We start from the raw sequence: 19064 nt of genomic DNA, 5'->3' as shown, positions 1-19064 counted from the left end.
CAGGGTTTGTAAACAGAGATTCTGCTATAACAAAAACATTTGGCATAACATCTTTTTTTTTTGTTTACTCCAAAGCAAGAGTCAAGCATGAACAAATTATATATGATCAGTAAATGAAGATTGCTTGTTTTATTTTTCTTGTAAATAGGAAGATCACTTGTTTCATTACTAAATCTTGTACTATGAATGAGAAAGGCTGATCATTCAGCAGTGGTGAATTAATAGTGCTTGTAGTAACAGAAGAATTACCACTTGAAGCAGTATAGGCTGATTCTTGGGTGTGTTTCTCTGCAGTTTCACTTAGCATATTCTCTATGCCATTTGTTGCATCTGATTGTGTAACCACACTTGTTGCCCCTGATTCTACTGTCTCTAAAGGGGCAGCAGAAGAAAGCTTAAATGTTCTCATTGACTTGGTTTTTGAAATAACTCTCGCCACTCCGGCAATCCTCAGGAAAAGTTCTTTATTCCACCTCTCTTGTTGGACTTCTGAAAGAAGAGAAAAGAGGAAAGGTTAGGCTTCAAAAAAGTTATGAATATTGTGTATAGATATGAACAGCAGCTACCTCTTTTGGGAGCCAAAATACTACTCTCCTTGAGGGCCTCAAGGATTTCCTCTTCTGACCTAGGACTTGGGATGTCTGTGGAGATTGTTGGAGTGGATTGAGAGAGGACATTTGTGCTTTGATCTTTGGCTCTTAAATTAACCACGAGAGGAGATAGTTTCTCTATGGAATTGCTATTTGATGGGACACTTGGCTTCATTTGCTTTACTTGATCTGCAAATATATGTGACTACATGAGCGTTTTCACTATTAAATTGCTTTGAAATTTTTGTAGGTTGAAATATGTACCCATGAATGGTTATCTCTACACAATCAGCATAATCTTTCAGTGTTATCTTGATGCCTGCATCGAAGGAGCCACCATAAGTGCGAGAGAAAAAGAAGAATAATAGAACAATTTGAACAGATTTAAGAAGAGAAATTTTTTTAATCTATCATCTTCATGTTGTCGGGAAACATTTCTCTTGGACCGAAGGAAAGAATCATTACTAGCAATCTAACAAATTCACCAAGAGGGACAAAAACAAACACAATGGTTATTCTTAATAAAAAGAAAAAAGAAAGAAAGAAAAGGAATGCGTTTATTTGCTTGATGACAAATAAGTAAACGCACACAATAGGAATATAACCTGCAAGAACTGCAACAGATACACTGCTTCATATTCTCCCCCATCACATTCTGAGATTTAAGGAAAACGATCCAACTCGCCGCACATCGCTAATCATGCTCTCGCGTTATATGTTTTTGTGGGTAATTGGAGCTGTCGATAAATGCTATAGTGGGAGATAGGAAGCCAACGTGCAGCCCAAAAGCAGGCAAGCAAACTACGTGCAAGGAGCTAGCATCACGTTGACTTTGAAGCAGCCAACGTGATTCGGTTATTCCCATTTGTCTCTCTCTATCTATTGGTGGGGTTGACGGAGGAATGAAAGCTCGAAGACAAAGAGAGAACTGGGCTTATGGCATAAAGTAAAACACTTATAATATATCCATCATCATACTTGAAGGAAACATCTTTGATTTATTTGACCAAGTTTGTAAATACAAAGGATTGTTTTATGTTGAAAGGCTTGAAAAAGGGTTCTTCATTATGAGAAATGAAGTTATTCTCTGTAATAAAGTTATTCCTGGAAGGAACCAAGTTAAGATATTTCCAGCTCCAACAATCGGTCCACCAAATCTAGCATCTCCTTCTTGCGTAGCTCAAACTCTCGGTCAATGGCTTCATCTAAGTGAGCCAAGCAGTCGTTCATTCGATTGATCTTCTCGTTAATAGCATTGATGTTCTCTTCAGCACTCTTCAACTTCGAGATTGTTGATTTTGTTTCTTCTTTGCACTCCTCCTCCTCTGCCAAGAGATCGCTCCTCTTTTTCTCCATATTTTCTAACTCCTCTTCTGCAGTGGCTAATTCTTCTTTAATCTTGGCAATCTTGTTTTGCTGTTCTAGAATATTTGTGTCATAGCCCTCTTGTCTCTTTACGACTCTCTCTAGTATATTCTCTTGTATGACCAGAGTGTTCTTCAATTTCTTAGCATTCTCTGAATATTGTGAATAGGAATTGGTAAGATACGTGAGCTCAACATGCAATTTTGATGATATTTCTCTTTTTACTATCTCTTTATCCAGCGAGCTATGATGCTTAATTTCTGCTGCGAGTTTATTTAGCACGCGCACTAACTCCTCCATTGAAATTTCAATGTCTTGCCCAAATTGCTGTAATTCTTCAAGACTGTCTTCTATTACTTTTCCTGTGTCTAATGAAGTTGGTTTCATTCTTAAGGCTTCTTTGAGATCGCTTATGACCACTTTAATGTAGTTCCACTTACGTGTGAATTTTCTTTTCTCAATTTCTGAAGCTGAACTGTTGATCTCGCAAGTTAAAGTGATCTTCTTTGGAGGAGTTGGAGTTGGGATGTTTAATATGTCAACTGGTGGAGCTCCCAGTGGAAGTATGCTTATATACCAAGTCTTATCTACTCCTTTCACTGCAGCGATTGTCTGCATTGGTGCACCTGCACGAAGAATATATCAGCATATATTATCCAGTGTTTTAACTGTGAATAATGAGAGGTCATCTAGAAATTAATTAGCTCCAAATTGAGAGAATATTACCACTTATAGTAGCATAGTGCAGCTCTCTGGAGTGCCTTTTGGTGACTTTATTCTGACGAGTCTCTTCTGCAGTTGGTGGAGTATCTCCTTCCACAATGATATCCTGAAGAATTTCTGCAAGAAGAATTAATGCAACAGTATTAGCTTATTGTCGAAATCTTAATCGAGATTGCGGTTTCTATATCCAGGACTTGTCAACCATGAGTAAGAGATGGATCAGGAAGTAGATAGTATGCCTATGTTACTGACGTTTCTGAAATGATAAGAATGATTACCAGTTGAAGTGAGTGATGATATCAATTCTTCAGTGGTGTGTCTTCCTGTAGCTTTGCTTTCTGTAGAGATTGATGGAGGACTGGCTTGAGAGAGGACATTTGTGCTTTGATCTTGAGGAGATTGTTTCTCTAAGGAATTACAATTCAATGGGGCACTTAGCTTCATCTCCTAATTTTTACTGGATCTGCACATACATCGGAGGACTAATTAGTGAGCATTCTTACCATTCATGAATTGGTTTTGAAATCTTTTGTAGGTTGAAGAATGTACCTATGAAAGTCTGTATCTCTTCACGCAGCAATATCTTTCAGTGTTGGCTGGTGACTGCATGCATTTAAGGAGGCAAGTACCATCAGCGTGAGAAATACTAATAACTGTTTGAATAGCTTTAAGAAGAGAAATTCCTAATCTATCACGTTCTCATGTTGTTCCAAAGCATTTATCATGAACCAAAGGAAAGAATCATTACTAGCATTCTAACAAATCCACCAAGAAAAGGATCCAAAACTGACATACTTCATTCTCATAATACAAGCAAACAGATCTAATGCTTTGGAACAACATGCATTCTCAAACAAAAAGAAAAGGAATCATGCGTTCTTGCTTGATGACAAATAACTAAGTGCGCACATGCATATGCCTACAAAAGAAAGGGAGGAATATTATTAGATTTTTGTATTGGCAATTCGCATACCAAAAAAAAATTACATTTGATGTATTTAGATTATTATGTATGAGCGTGATATAAGAAGTTAGGGAATTTATAAAGGGATAAATAGCGCGGACTCATAGTGCTGGATGAACAGTATTAATGATCAGAATTGTGTGTTCAAACGGACGAATAATACTATTTTCGATGTTCTAATGATTGTAGAATGAATTAGCACGAGAGCATATTTTTCCAGAAGTGTTCAAGTGCACGGAGCAATTCTAGCAACTTTTGAGGTTGCATTTATAAGATTTGAGAGGGATTTTAGAATTTTCTAGTCCATTTTAATGAGGTTTCCATTAGAGAGTCTATGAGTCAAAACAGATAATGGAAGAATTTATTATTGTCCAAGGTTTACTTCATCGCCAAGGCTCTAACTTGAAGAAGATCTTAGATGTTCTGCATCTATCCATCTACATCAGCATATGGTTGGAGTACTAAGCCGTGTGATTTTTAACTCTCTGAGTTTTATCAGAATTGGTGACTGTTATACGAGGAGTAGCTTATCGTGAGATTTAACGAGCAAGAACAAATTTTAATTATTAGTCGTGAGTGTCAAGTGATGAGATGAATAGTAAGTATATTTTATACCTACGATTATAGTGCAATAATTTTGATCCATGAAGAGAATTTGCCGTTTTTACTATTGATTTTAAAGGGTTTTTCACGTAAAAATTTTGAGTGATTATATTACTTTTTAGTTAAAATTATTTATATACTTTTGATTATTGGCGGAAGGTCCTGCCTCTAGTTTAGGTTTAGTATAAAATTTTCAAAATGACCACAAGAACTGCAACATATAGATTACGATTAGCTTCTTACCCCCCTCAATCACATTCTGAGGATTAAGGACGAAGAACTCCTTCCAAGAAAACGATCCAACTCGCCACACATCACATTGCTTGAGTTAAATGCACACTGTGTTATCAAACCGTGGAGCTTAAGATGAACAAAAGCATGTCAAGCACTCCCGAACATAATAAATTTTATTGCCATAATCAAAGTTGCATGATACTGTCGTCTAACCCGGTTTTTCATGCGACAACAAAACATATTGAATTTAACTATCACTTTATTCGAGAAAAGGTTGACAAAGGTGAGAACAATTGGCATAATAGATTGGAAAGAACACTTTGAAAATGCTCAAATAAAGTAAACACATGTAATATCCATCATCATATTTGAAGGAAACAACGTTTATTTGACGAAGTTTGTAAATACAAAGGATTGTTTATGTTGAACGCTTGAAAATATTTCTTTATTATAAGATTGAAGTTATTCTCTGTGATAAATTCCAGGAAGGAATCAAGTTAAGATATTTCCAACTCCAACAATTGTTCCACCAAATCTAGCATCTCCTTCTTTCGTAGCTCAAACTCTCGATCAATGATTTCATCTAACTGATTCAAGTAGTCTTTGATTTGACTGACCTTCTCATTAATTACATTAAGGTTTTCTTCTGCACTTTTCAACTCCAACATTGTTGTTGTTGTTTCTTCTTTGCATTCCTCCTCCTCTTCTAGGAGATCATTCCTCCTTTTCTCCATACTTTCTAACTCCTCTTCAGCAGTGGTTAATTCTTCTCTAATCTTCGCAATCTTGTTTTGCTGATCTGAAATCTTTTTCTCGTAACACTCACGTTGCTTCAATATATTATCTTGCATATTCTCCTTCATGTCCAGGGTGTTCTTCCATTGCGGAGAGCAGTCTGTGCATATTGTGCATAGGAATCATAAAGACATGTCAGCTCAGTAGACAATTGTGATGATATTGCTCTTTTTAGTATCTCGTTTATCCAAAGAGTTTTGCAGCTTAATTTCTGCTGCAAGTTTCTTTAGGATGGGCACGATTTCCTCTACTGAAGCTTCAATGTCTTGCCCAAGTTGTTGTAATTCTTCTAAGCTATCTTCTATTATTTCTGTTGTCTCTATGGAAGTAGGTTTCTCTCTCAAGGCTTCTTGAACATCACTTATGATCACTTTAATATAGTTCCACTTACGTCTGAGTCTTCTTTTCTCAGTTTCTGAAGGTGAAAGTTTCATCTTGCAAGTCAAAATGATCTTCTTTGGAGGAGTTGGATTTTGCATATTTGATATATCTAATGATGGACTTTCCATCTCTGCAACGATTATCTGCATTGCTGCTTCTACAAGAGGAATGTATCAACATTACCTTAATGCCTTAACTATGAATTCAGATGATATGCCTAACGATAACTTCAAATGATAAGAATGGTTACCGATTGAGGCAACATAGATCAATTCTTCAGTGTGTCTTCTTGTAGCTTCGCTTTCAGTTCCCTCATCTGCAATTGTTGTGTTTTCCTGATCTCTATCTGTGCTACAAACCTCTGATGCCAGAGCTTCTGGTGGAGTTCCGCTTACCGTTGAAGATTCATCTTCTTCTGTAACAAGAACATACTGACATTACCATGTTTTTAAATTCCGAAGCACATACTGACCTATATATGGTCAGATACTGAAGATCACTTGTATTATTTTTCTTGTGAAAAAGATCACTTGTTGCATTGTCAGTGCTTGTATGAATAAAAAAAGTGGATCATTCAGCAGTACTGACATGGCTAATAGAGCTTGGACCAAGAGAAGAATTACCACTTGAAGCAGTAGAGGCTGATTCTTGGGTGTGTTTCTTTGCACCTTCAACAGCAGAAGATCGTTTAAATAGTCTCATTAACTTGGTTTTCGAAATAACTCTCGCAAGTCTAGGAATCCTCAAGAAAAGTTCTTTATTCCACCTCTCTTGTTGGACTTAGAAAGAAGAGAAAATTAGAAAAGGTTAAGCTTCAAACAAGTTTTTAACTTTGAGTAGAGATATGAACATCTACCTCTTTTAGGAACCAAGATGTTACTCCCCTTGAGGGCCTCAACGATATCCTCTTCTGACCTGGGGCTTGGGATATATGTAGAGTTCATTGAAGGAGTGGCTTGAGAGAGGTCATCTGTGCTTTGCTCTTTGGCACTTGAATTAGCAACCTTAGGAGATAGTTCCTCTATGGAATTGCTATCTGATGGGGCACTTAGCTTCATCTCCTTTACTTGATCTGCACATATAAAAGAGAACTAACTGAGCATTCTTACCATTAAATTGATTTAAAATATTTGTAGGTTGAAATATGTACCCTAAGGCTATCCCTCAACACAGAATTATCTCTCGCATAAGCTTGATAACTGCATTTAAGGAGCCAATATCACCATGAGGAATATAAGAACAGTCTAAATAGCTTTAAGAAGAGAAATTCTAAATCTATCACCTTCATGTTATTCTAAAACATTTCTCTTGAACTAAAGGCAAGAATCATTATTATTTACTAGCATTCAAACAAATCCAAGAAAAGGATCAAAAACTGACATCCTGCATTCTCATCATACAAGCAAAAGTACAGAATGGTTATTCTCAATAAAGAGAAAAAGGAATCATGCTTTTTTGCTTGACAACAAATAATCATATACACACATGCATCCACCCACAAAAGAAAGAGAGGAATATGACCTCAAGAATAACATATACCTGCTTCATATCCTCGTCCATCACATTCTGAGGTTTAAGGATGAGGAACTCTTGCTCTGCAAGAAAACAATCCAACTCGCAAACTTCGAAGATGATGTATGGCTGGCTAAGCAAACTACATTTGCAAAAAGCATGTCAAGCACTCTAGAATAGAATAAATGACTTAGATATGCATTATTTTATGATTCAAGTCACTCTTATCTTTACATAAGGTTTAAGATAAGGATCATTAGCATTTGAAGTAGTCGAAGAGAATAAGTGATAGTGCCTCATTTTGTTCTTCTATGTAATTATCAAATTTTCTTGATTTTAACAAAGAGGATATTGATATTCTTGTCATAAAAGACCTCATTGCTTATTCAGTCCACAGCCCCGAGATGGTTTTAATGAAAAAGGAGAAGGCAGCTCGAATTCTGCTTTGTTTCAAGTGAAATATATTATCATGAATCATCGGGTGCCCACTACTTGGATGGCTAGGATATGCTCACATGAGACGATGATATCAAGCATCTGAACGTTATATTTCAGGAAACAAATTAAAAGTACATTACATGACACATTCACTGATCATATCTCCTCTTAGAAGAATATAGAACTAAATAGCTAATTATCAGGCTCAAGTAACATTTGCTGATTCCAGCCATTACCTTATACAGATATAGACATTCAACCTAATCATATGCAACAGAGATGAAACACTATAAAAAGTTCAAGGCTTTCAAGTTGAAATTGACCCTGACAAAAGACCTGGTTCAGCAGTTAAACCTCATCTCACAAACTTAACAATCTTCTCAATATGCAGCCTAAGAATTTGTCCTTCAGGTGAGAATGTTTACATAACGAAAGCTTAAACTGAGCAGAAACTAACAATCCCAAGAGTACTTAGTTCATTATACCCCAATCATATTAAATTTCTATAAAAAAATCTGGAACTTCCATGTGCACTTTCTGATGATTGCTTGCATCATTTTTTTGTTCCTAGTTCTACGCTTCCAAGAATCTCCATCAAGTTGCTGTTCTAAAGTACATCATTTCAAGGCTTTTGTCACTTCACCTATACATACATAACCTGCACTTTCTAGTGATTGATTGCAGCAATTTTTTGAAACACTACTCTTTGAGGTTCGCTTATTGTTGGGATAAGCTCATTATCCAATATGAGGTGACAGTTTAGCAAGACATGAAACAAAACCCAGAGTCCATATAAACAGAAAGTGAGATTTTTTCACTTGGCTCACATGTATTATTCCAGGATTTTATTCACTAAACCCCCAAGATTTTATGTTGAAACAGGAGAGGGACAGACTGTTGGAACTGAACACATGTAATATACATCATCATACTTAAAGGAAACATCTTTTATCTGACAAAGTTTGTAAATACAAAGGATTGTTTAGGTTTAAGGTTTGAAAAGAGTTCTTTATTCTAAGAATGAAGTCATTCTCTATAATAAATTCCAGGAAGGAATCAAGTTAAGATATTTCCAACTCCAACAATTGTTTCACCATATCTAGCATCTCCTTCTCTTGTAGCTCAAACTGTCGGTCAATGGTTTCATCTAAGTGAACCAAGTAGTCATTGATTTGACCGATCTTTTCAGTAATAGCATTGAGTTTCTCTTCTGTATTATCCAACTCCAAGATTGTTGATTTTCTTTCTTCCTTGCATTCCTCCTCCTCTTCCACGAGATCTTTCCTCCTTTTCTCCATACTTTCTAATTCCCTCTCTCGCAAAGTGGCTAGTTCTTCTTTAATCTTGGCAATCTTGTTTTGCTGCTCTAAAATCTTTGTGTCATAACCCCCACGTCTCTTTATAACCTTCTCCAAAGATATTCTCTTGCATGTCCAGAGTGTTCTTCCAATTATAAGCAATCTGTTCATATTGTGCATTGGAATCGAAAGGGCCGTTAGCTCAGTAGACAATCTTGATGATATTTCACTTTTAACTATCTCGCTTATCCAAAGAGCTTTGATGCTTAATTTCTGCTACAAGTTTCTTTAGCACGGACACTAATTCCTCCATTGAAGCATCAATGTCTTGCCCAAATTGCTGTAATTCTTCTAAGCTGTCTTCTATTATTTCTGCTATCTCTACGTAAGTTTGTTTCTCTTTCAAGACATCTTTAATATCACTTATGATCACTTTTATGTAGTTCCACTTACGTGTGATTTTTCTTTTCTCGTTTCGGAGCTGAAATGTTAATCTTGTACGTCAAGATGATCTTCTCTCGAGGAGTTGGATTTTCCATATTTGATATATCAAATGATGAAGCTCCTATCAAGTGCAGCGATTGTCCGCATTGTTGCTCTGCAAGAGGAATGCATCAAGCATTATCTAATGTTTTAACTATGAATTCAGTTAGCCATGCCAATAACTATATGCTTTAATTCTGTAGAGATGATACAAATGGGCGGGTTAGCTATGTCGCTTGTCCTTGCAAAATTACAATCTTTGTATCTTTCATGAGTTGAGAGAGTGAATAGTGAGAGATCATTCTGTAATTTAGCTTAATTATCTAAATATTATCTTCAAACTGGGAGAATATTACCATTTATAGTACTATACGACGCTTCTTTGGAGTCCCTTTCAAAGTGGCTTCATCACAAGAGTCTTCTCAGAATCGATGCATCTTGCTCTTCAAGTTCCTCTGTTACATCGGATCCAATAGCTTCTTTTCGTGTTCTAGACACCGATGGAGTAACCGCTTCCGCAATGATGTCCTCGCTGAACTTCGTAAGAATAATGCAATAGTAATCATGTATTGTTTAAATATTAATCAAGATCACATTTTTTACCTCTAGGACTTTGACACGATGGATAAGAGATGGAACAAGAAGTAGTATGACTAATATTTCTGAAAAATAACTTCAAATGAGAAGAATCGGTACCACTTGAAGTAACAGAGTCAATTCTTCAAAGTGTCTTCTTGTTGCTTCGCTTTTAGTATTATCATTTGCGCTTGTTGCATCTTCCCGATTTCTATGTGTGCCGCAAACCTCTCGATGTTGGAGCTTCAGGTGTAATTTTGCTAATAATTGAAGATTCATTAACTTGTAGTTCCACAGGATTTGCACATAGAGATTCTGTTGTAACAAGAACATATTTACATTACCTCCTTATTTTTAATTTCCGAAGCTAGAGCCGAGCAAGAACAAACCAATATATGATCAATACATGAAGATTGTTGTTTCATTCTTATTGTAAGTAGGAAGATCACTTGTTTCATTATTAATGGTTGTACTATGAATGAAAAAGGTGGATCATTTAGCAGTTGTGACTAGGCTAATAGTGTTTGGAGTACGAGAACATTAAAGCAATATAGGCTGATTCTTGGGTGTGTTTCTCTATAGCTTCAACGGCGAGAAGACGGTTTGAATGTTCTCATTAACTTAGTTTTCCAACTTTCTCTCATTAATCCAGCAATCCTCAACAAAAGTTATTTACTCCACTTCTCTTGTTGGATTTATGAAAGAAGAGAAAATAGGGAAGGTTAGACTACAAACAAGTTTTTAACTGTTTAGATATATAAACATCTACCTCTGTTAGGCACCAAGGTGCTACTATCCTTGAGGGCCTCAACAATTTCCTCTTCTGATCTAGGACTTGGGATGTCTGTAGAGATCATTGGAGAAGTGGCGTGAGAGAGGAGATTTGTGCTTTGCTCTTTGACGCTTGAATTAGCAACCATAGGAGATAGTTCATCTATGGAATTGCTATTTGATGAGGCACTTAGCTTCATCTCCTTTACTTGTTCTGCACATATATCGAGGACTAACTGAGCATTCTTACCATTAAATTAATTTAAAATATTTGTAGGTTGAAATATGTACCCATGAAGGCTATCTCTCCACACAGAATTACTTTTCAGTGTGAGCTTGGTGACTGCATTTAAGGAGCCAAATCATGAGGAATACTACATAGCTTTAAGAACAGAAATTCTAAATCTATCACTTGATGTTGTTCTAGAACATTTCTCTTGAACTAAAGGCAAGAATAATTACTATTTACTAGTATTCAATCAAATCCAAGAAAAGGATCAAAAACTGACATCCTGCATTCTCATCAAACAAGCAAAAGTACAGAATGATTATTTTCAACAAAAAGAAAAAGGAATCATGTGTTTTGCTTGACAACAAATAAATATATAAACTCGTGCATATGCCTACAAAAGAAAGAGAGGAATATGACCTCAAGAACTATAACATATACCTGCTTCATATCCTCCTCCATGATATTCTGAGGTTTAATGATGAGGAACTCCTGCTCCGCAAGAAAACAATCCGACTCGCGAGACATGCAAGTCAAAAACATGTCGAAGATAATATATAGCTGGCCAAGCAAACTATGTGTGAAAAAAAGCATGTCAAGCACTCTAGAAATAATAATGACTTAAATACATCATACTATGACTTAAGTTACTCTTATTGCATTAGGTTTAAGATAAGGATCATCAACATTTGGAGAAGTTGAAGAAGTTGAAGAGATAATGCCTAATTTTGTTCTTCTGTGTAGTTATCAAATTTTCTTGATTTTAACAAAGAGGTTAGATATTCTTATCATAAAAGATTCATTGCTTATTTAATCCCCAGACCTGAGCTACTTTTTAATGAAAAAAATGAGGAGATAGCTCGAGCTCGCTTTGTTTCAAGTACCATATATTATCATGAATCTTTGGGTGCCCACGACTTCAATGGCTAGGATATGCTCACATGACACGAGCATCTGAAGCATCTGAATTAGGGTAAGATTGATCATATCTCCTCTTAGAAGAATATAGAACTAATTATTAAGCTCGGGTAACATCTGCGATTCCAGCCATTATCTTAAGTCACCGTAAACATTCAACCTTATCATATGCTACACAGACGAAACAACGTAAAAAGTTCAAGGCTTTCAAATTGAATAAGACCCCGACAAAAGACCCGGTTCAGCGGTTAAACCTCATCTCACAAACTTAGCTCAATATGCAGCCGAAGAATTTGTCCTTCAGTGAGAATGTTTACACAAAGAAAGCTTAAACTGAACTGAACCTAACAATCTCAAGTTTATTGAAAAGCAAAACGAATGTCAGTGCCTCCCTTAGCTTCTCCTCCTCCTAGTAATACCGAAGAATAAACATTAGTAATTAAGATACATTTCTGTGATATAGCTATAAGATTGGCACTAGTGCTGAATATCGCTAAAATGAACATGGAAGATAAGAATTGTTCTTCGCAACAAATCCTGATACTGTACCTTTAAAATCCTTTGCATATGAGTATGAGAAAACAAAGTAAAGTCAGAATGAACTTGAAAAAGAAAAACTCATTTAAATGTGGTAAATGACTAAAAGAAAGGTTTCTATAAATGCCCAAATTCATCATCACCAAACTGCTGTACTGACTCTTCCATTATTTATGTGTTAGGTTTTCCGTTTAAAAAACAATAATACGATTGTGAGACATTTTATCTTTATTTTAGATAAAAGTAAGGCAATTATTAGAGTTATTAGAATGTCTATCATTTAAATTTATCTTATTTTATTGTGAACCTGTGTAAATAGGGCTGAGCCCTCTCTTTCAAATGGATGAAACATTCCACCAAAATTCTCTTTTTTTTTTCTCCTCTCCAAACCCATTCTAGGTTTGGATTTCTTATTGTTTCAACAATAAAGTTTAGTAAAATGAAACGTTTTCCGTAAAGATCAGGAGGGTGAGAGGTTTTCCATAGTTTAGGAGTCCATGTGTACGTTAAAAAGAAAAAGAAGAAATAGTTCAAAAGTTCTTAGTTCATTATCCCCAAATCATATTAAATTTCTTTAAAAAAATTTGGTCATGGAAACTTCCATGTGCACTTTCTAATGATTGCCTGCATCATTTTTTTGTTCCTCATTCTACACTTCCAAGGATCTCCATCAAGTTGCTGTTCTAAGACTAGAGTACATCATTTCAAGGCTTTTGTCACTTCACCTATACATAACCTGTACTTTCTAGTGATTGATTGCAGCAATTTTTTTGAAACACAACTCTTTGAGGTTTGCTTATTGTTGGGATAAGCTCATTATCCAATACGAGGTAACAGTTTAGCAAGACATGAAACAAACCCAGAGTCGATATAAACAGAAAGTGAGTTTTTTCACTTGGCTCACATGTATTATTCCTAGATTCCGTTCATTACACCCCCAAGATTCTATGTTGAACAGCAGCTACCTCTTTTGGGAGCCAAAATACTACTCTCCTTGAGGGCCTCAAGGATTTCCTCTTCTGACCTAGGACTTGGGATGTCTGTGGAGATTGTTGGAGTGGATTGAGAGAGGACATTTGTGCTTTGATCTTTGGCTCTTAAATTAACCACGAGAGGAGATAGTTTCTCTATGGAATTGCTATTTGATGGGACACTTGGCTTCATTTGCTTTACTTGATCTGCAAATATATGTGACTACATGAGCGTTTTCACTATTAAATTGCTTTGAAATTTTTGTAGGTTGAAATATGTACCCATGAATGGTTATCTCTACACAATCAGCATAATCTTTCAGTGTTATCTTGATGCCTGCATCGAAGGAGCCACCATAAGTGCGAGAGAAAAAGAAGAATAATAGAACAATTTGAACAGATTTAAGAAGAGAAATTTTTTTAATCTATCATCTTCATGTTGTCGGGAAACATTTCTCTTGGACCGAAGGAAAGAATCATTACTAGCAATCTAACAAATTCACCAAGAGGGACAAAAACAAACACAATGGTTATTCTTAATAAAAAGAAAAAAGAAAGAAAGAAAAGGAATGCGTTTATTTGCTTGATGACAAATAAGTAAACGCACACAATAGGAATATAACCTGCAAGAACTGCAACAGATACACTGCTTCATATTCTCCCCCATCACATTCTGAGATTTAAGGAAAACGATCCAACTCGCCGCACATCGCTAATCATGCTCTCGCGTTATATGTTTTTGTGGGTAATTGGAGCTGTCGATAAATGCTATAGTGGGAGATAGGAAGCCAACGTGCAGCCCAAAAGCAGGCAAGCAAACTACGTGCAAGGAGCTAGCATCACGTTGACTTTGAAGCAGCCAACGTGATTCGGTTATTCCCATTTGTCTCTCTCTATCTATTGGTGGGGTTGACGGAGGAATGAAAGCTCGAAGACAAAGAGAGAACTGGGCTTATGGCATAAAGTAAAACACTTATAATATATCCATCATCATACTTGAAGGAAACATCTTTGATTTATTTGACCAAGTTTGTAAATACAAAGGATTGTTTTATGTTGAAAGGCTTGAAAAAGGGTTCTTCATTATGAGAAATGAAGTTATTCTCTGTAATAAAGTTATTCCTGGAAGGAACCAAGTTAAGATATTTCCAGCTCCAACAATCGGTCCACCAAATCTAGCATCTCCTTCTTGCGTAGCTCAAACTCTCGGTCAATGGCTTCATCTAAGTGAGCCAAGCAGTCGTTCATTCGATTGATCTTCTCGTTAATAGCATTGATGTTCTCTTCAGCACTCTTCAACTTCGAGATTGTTGATTTTGTTTCTTCTTTGCACTCCTCCTCCTCTGCCAAGAGATCGCTCCTCTTTTTCTCCATATTTTCTAACTCCTCTTCTGCAGTGGCTAATTCTTCTTTAATCTTGGCAATCTTGTTTCGCTGTTCTAGAATATTTGTGTCATAGCCCTCTTGTCTCTTTACGACTCTCTCTAGTATATTCTCTTGTATGACCAGAGTGTTCTTCAATTTCTTAGCATTCTCTGAATATTGTGAATAGGAATTGGTAAGATACGTGAGCTCAACATGCAATTTTGATGATATTTCTCTTTTTACTATCTCTTTATCCAGCGAGCTATGATGCTTAATTTCTGCTGCGAGTTTATTTAGCACGCGCACTAACTCCTCCATTGAAATTTCAATGTCTTGCCCAAATTGCTGTAATTCTTCAAGACTGTCTTCTATTACTTTTCCTGTGTCTAATGAAGTTGGTTTCGTTCTTAAGGCTTCTTTGAGATCGCTTATGACCACTTTAATGTAGTTCCACTTACGTGTGAATTTTCTTTTCTCAATTTCTGAAGCTGAACTGTTGATCTCGCAAGTTAAAGTGATCTTCTTTGGAGGAGTTGGAGTTGGGATGTTTAATATGTGGAGCTCCCAGTGGAAGTATGCTTATATACCAAGTCTTATCTACTCCTTTCACTGCAGCGATTGTCTGCATTGGTGCACCTGCACGAAGAATATATCAGCATATATTATCCAGTGTTTTAACTGTGAATAATGAGAGGTCATCTAGAAATTAATTAGCTCCAAATTGAGAGAATATTACCACTTATAGTAGCATAGTGCAGCTCTCTGGAGTGCCTTTTGGTGACTTTATTCTGACGAGTCTCTTCTGCAGTTGGTGGAGTATCTCCTTCCACAATGATATCCTGAAGAATTTCTGCAAGAAGAATTAATGCAACAGTATTAGCTTATTGTCGAAATCTTAATCGAGATTGCGGTTTCTATATCCAGGACTTGTCAACCATGAGTAAGAGATGGATCAGGAAGTAGATAGTATGCCTATGTTACTGACGTTTCTGAAATGATAAGAATGATTACCAGTTGAAGTGAGTGATGATATCAATTCTTCAGTGGTGTGTCTTCCTGTAGCTTTGCTTTCTGTAGAGATTGATGGAGGACTGGCTTGAGAGAGGACATTTGTGCTTTGATCTTGAGGAGATTGTTTCTCTAAGGAATTACAATTCAATGGGGCACTTAGCTTCATCTCCTAATTTTTACTGGATCTGCACATACATCGGAGGACTAATTAGTGAGCATTCTTACCATTCATGAATTGGTTTTGAAATCTTTTGTAGGTTGAAGAATGTACCTATGAAAGTCTGTATCTCTTCACGCAGCAATATCTTTCAGTGTTGGCTGGTGACTGCATGCATTTAAGGAGGCAAGTACCATCAGCGTGAGAAATACTAATAACTGTTTGAATAGCTTTAAGAAGAGAAATTCCTAATCTATCACGTTCTCATGTTGTTCCAAAGCATTTATCATGAACCAAAGGAAAGAATCATTACTAGCATTCTAACAAATCCACCAAGAAAAGGATCCAAAACTGACATACTTCATTCTCATAATACAAGCAAACAGATCTAATGCTTTGGAACAACATGCATTCTCAAACAAAAAGAAAAGGAATCATGCGTTCTTGCTTGATGACAAATAACTAAGTGCGCACATGCATATGCCTACAAAAGAAAGGGAGGAATATTATTAGATTTTTGTATTGGCAATTCGCATACCAAAAAAAAAAAAAATTACATTTGATGTATTTAGATTATTATGTATGAGCGTGATATAAGAAGTTAGGGAATTTATAAAGGGATAAATAGCGCGGACTCATAGTGCTGGATGAACAGTATTAATGATCAGAATTGTGTGTTCAAACGGACGAATAATACTATTTTCGATGTTCTAATGATTGTAGAATGAATTAGCACGAGAGCATATTTTTCCAGAAGTGTTCAAGTGCACGGAGCAATTCTAGCAACTTTTGAGGTTGCATTTATAAGATTTGAGAGGGATTTTAGAATTTTCTAGTCCATTTTAATGAGGTTTCCATTAGAGAGTCTATGAGTCAAAACAGATAATGGAAGAATTTATTATTGTCCAAGGTTTACTTCATCGCCAAGGCTCTAACTTGAAGAAGATCTTAGATGTTCTGCATCTATCCATCTACATCAGCATATGGTTGGAGTACTAAGCCGTGTGATTTTTTAACTCTCTGAGTTTTATCAGAATTGGTGACTGTTATACGAGGAGTAGCTTATCGTGAGATTTAACGAGCAAGAACAAATTTTAATTATTAGTCGTGAGTGTCAAGTGATGAGATGAATAGTAAGTATATTTTATACCTACGATTATAGTGCAATAATTTTGATCCATGAAGAGAATTTGCCGTTTTTACTATTGATTTTAAAGGGTTTTTCACGTAAAAATTTTGAGTGATTATATTACTTTTTAGTTAAAATTATTTATATACTTTTGATTATTGGCGGAAGGTCCTGCCTCTAGTTTAGGTTTAGTATAAAATTTTCAAAATGACCACAAGAACTGCAACATATAGATTACGATTAGCTTCTTACCCCCCTCAATCACATTCTGAGGATTAAGGACGAAGAACTCCTTCCAAGAAAACGATCCAACTCGCCACACATCACATTGCTTGAGTTAAATGCACACTGTGTTATCAAACCGTGGAGCTTAAGATGAACAAAAGCATGTCAAGCACTCCCGAACATAATAAATTTTATTGCCATAATCAAAGTTGCATGATACTGTCGTCTAACCCGGTTTTTCATGCGACAACAAAACATATTGAATTTAACTATCACTTTATTCGAGAAAAGGTTGACAAAGGTGAGAACAATTGGCATAATAGATTGGAAAGAACACTTTGAAAATGCTCAAATAAAGTAAACACATGTAATATCCATCATCATATTTGAAGGAAACAACGTTTATTTGACGAAGTTTGTAAATACAAAGGATTGTTTATGTTGAACGCTTGAAAATATTTCTTTATTATAAGATTGAAGTTATTCTCTGTGATAAATTCCAGGAAGGAATCAAGTTAAGATATTTCCAACTCCAACAATTGTTCCACCAAATCTAGCATCTCCTTCTTTCGTAGCTCAAACTCTCGATCAATGATTTCATCTAACTGATTCAAGTAGTCTTTGATTTGACTGACCTTCTCATTAATTACATTAAGGTTTTCTTCTGCACTTTTCAACTCCAACATTGTTGTTGTTGTTTCTTCTTTGCATTCCTCCTCCTCTTCTAGGAGATCATTCCTCCTTTTCTCCATACTTTCTAACTCCTCTTCAGCAGTGGTTAATTCTTCTCTAATCTTCGCAATCTTGTTTTGCTGATCTGAAATCTTTTTCTCGTAACACTCACGTTGCTTCAATATATTATCTTGCATATTCTCCTTCATGTCCAGGGTGTTCTTCCATTGCGGAGCAGTCTGTGCATATTGTGCATAGGAATCATAAAGACATGTCAGCTCAGTAGACAATTGTGATGATATTGCTCTTTTTAGTATCTGTTTATCCAAAGAGTTTTGCAGCTTAATTTCTGCTGCAAGTTTCTTTAGGATGGGCACGATTTCCTCTACTGAAGCTTCAATGTCTTGCCCAAGTTGTTGTAATTCTTCTAAGCTATCTTCTATTATTTCTGTTGTCTCTATGGAAGTAGGTTTCTCTCTCAAGGCTTCTTGAACATCACTTATGATCACTTTAATATAGTTCCACTTACGTCTGAGTCTTCTTTTCTCAGTTTCTGAAGGTGAAAGTTTCATCTTGCAAGTCAAAATGATCTTCTTTGGAGGAGTTGGATTTTGCATATTTGATATATCTAATGATGGACTTTCCATCTCTGCAACGATTATCTGCATTGCTGCTTCTACAAGAGGAATGTATCAGCATTACCTTAATGCCTTAACTATGAATTCAGATGATATGCCTAACGATAACTTCAAATGATAAGAATGGTTACCGATTGAGGCAACATAGATCAATTCTTCAGTGTGTCTTCTTGTAGCTTCGCTTTCAGTTCCCTCATCTGCAATTGTTGTGTTTTCCTGATCTCTATCTGTGCTACAAACCTCTGATGCCAGAGCTTCTGGTGGAGTTCCGCTTACCGTTGAAGATTCATCTTCTTCTGTAACAAGAACATACTGACATTACCATGTTTTTAAATTCCGAAGCACATACTGACCTATATATGGTCAGATACTGAAGATCACTTGTATTATTTTTCTTGTGAAAAAGATCACTTGTTGCATTGTCAGTGCTTGTATGAATAAAAAAAGTGGATCATTCAGCAGTACTGACATGGCTAATA

The 19064-nt window shown here is 36.0% G+C and overlaps 3 protein-coding genes and 2 long non-coding RNA genes across 8 annotated transcripts; all 5 read right to left on the bottom strand.

Moving 5' to 3' along the window:
• Positions 1-1568: 1568 nt before the first annotated feature.
• LOC140786194 (uncharacterized) lies at positions 1569-3304 on the bottom strand. Its single transcript, XM_073134450.1, has 4 exons — positions 3228-3304; positions 2957-3141; positions 2682-2795; positions 1569-2581 (listed from the first exon to the last, which is right to left on the bottom strand). The coding sequence occupies exons 2-4, from the start codon at positions 3120-3122 to the stop codon at positions 1710-1712; spliced, it is 1152 nt and encodes a 383-aa protein (XP_072990551.1). The 5' UTR covers positions 3123-3141; positions 3228-3304; the 3' UTR covers positions 1569-1709.
• Positions 3305-4844: 1540 nt separating this feature from the next.
• On the bottom strand, positions 4845-6911 carry LOC140787689 (uncharacterized). Of its 4 annotated transcripts, none has more exons than XM_073136761.1 (5): positions 6806-6911; positions 6512-6727; positions 6279-6434; positions 5906-6070; positions 4845-5812 (listed from the first exon to the last, which is right to left on the bottom strand). In XM_073136761.1, the coding sequence occupies exons 2-5, from the start codon at positions 6711-6713 to the stop codon at positions 5415-5417; spliced, it is 921 nt and encodes a 306-aa protein (XP_072992862.1). In that variant the 5' UTR covers positions 6714-6727; positions 6806-6911; the 3' UTR covers positions 4845-5414. The 4 variants fall into 4 exon arrangements, with proteins under 4 accessions (XP_072992862.1, XP_072992864.1, XP_072992863.1 ...); XM_073136763.1 differs by having other exon boundaries at positions 4845-5806; positions 6806-6892; XM_073136762.1 differs by having other exon boundaries at positions 5906-6067; positions 6806-6892.
• A 3284-nt stretch (positions 6912-10195) lies between these two features.
• On the bottom strand, positions 10196-11073 carry LOC140787349 (uncharacterized). Its single transcript, XR_012108830.1, has 3 exons — positions 11025-11073; positions 10732-10947; positions 10196-10277 (listed from the first exon to the last, which is right to left on the bottom strand). It is a non-coding gene; the product is annotated as an uncharacterized lncRNA (long non-coding RNA).
• A 4235-nt stretch (positions 11074-15308) lies between these two features.
• LOC140787026 (uncharacterized) lies at positions 15309-16112 on the bottom strand. Its single transcript, XR_012108735.1, has 4 exons — positions 16036-16112; positions 15765-15949; positions 15490-15603; positions 15309-15389 (listed from the first exon to the last, which is right to left on the bottom strand). It is a non-coding gene; the product is annotated as an uncharacterized lncRNA (long non-coding RNA).
• Positions 16113-17612: 1500 nt separating this feature from the next.
• On the bottom strand, positions 17613-18899 carry LOC140786898 (uncharacterized). Its single transcript, XM_073135606.1, has 2 exons — positions 18717-18899; positions 17613-18623 (listed from the first exon to the last, which is right to left on the bottom strand). The coding sequence occupies exon 2, from the start codon at positions 18613-18615 to the stop codon at positions 17791-17793; it is 825 nt and encodes a 274-aa protein (XP_072991707.1). The 5' UTR covers positions 18616-18623; positions 18717-18899; the 3' UTR covers positions 17613-17790.
• Positions 18900-19064: the final 165 nt, after the last annotated feature.

This window comes from Typha latifolia, chromosome 4, assembly GCF_019914945.1.
Source record: "Typha latifolia isolate L0001 chromosome 4, TyphaL0001v2, whole genome shotgun sequence".
Classification (NCBI taxonomy): domain Eukaryota; kingdom Viridiplantae; phylum Streptophyta; class Magnoliopsida; order Poales; family Typhaceae; genus Typha; species Typha latifolia.
This window is presented reverse-complemented; position numbering and strand designations above follow the sequence as displayed.

What these genes read in the sequence shown, in the direction of transcription:
- LOC140786194 (XM_073134450.1), bottom strand. Translation starts at nt 3,122, where the DNA reads ATGAAGCTAAGTGCCCCATTGAATTGTAATTCCTTAGAGAAACAATCT. An exon ending in ATCATCACTCACTTCAACTG is followed by an intron (nt 2,796 to 2,956) that starts GTAATCATTCTT and finishes TTCTTCTTGCAG; the next exon opens with AAATTCTTCAGGATATCATT. An exon ending in GCACTATGCTACTATAAGTG is followed by an intron (nt 2,582 to 2,681) that starts GTAATATTCTCT and finishes TTCTTCGTGCAG; the next exon opens with GTGCACCAATGCAGACAATC.
- LOC140787689 (XM_073136761.1), bottom strand. Translation starts at nt 6,713, where the DNA reads ATGAAGCTAAGTGCCCCATCAGATAGCAATTCCATAGAGGAACTATCT. An exon ending in CATCTTGGTTCCTAAAAGAG is followed by an intron (nt 6,435 to 6,511) that starts GTAGATGTTCAT and finishes CTTCTTTCTAAG; the next exon opens with TCCAACAAGAGAGGTGGAAT. An exon ending in GATCTATGTTGCCTCAATCG is followed by an intron (nt 5,813 to 5,905) that starts GTAACCATTCTT and finishes TTCCTCTTGTAG; the next exon opens with AAGCAGCAATGCAGATAATC.
- LOC140786898 (XM_073135606.1), bottom strand. Translation starts at nt 18,615, where the DNA reads ATGCAGATAATCGTTGCAGAGATGGAAAGTCCATCATTAGATATATCA.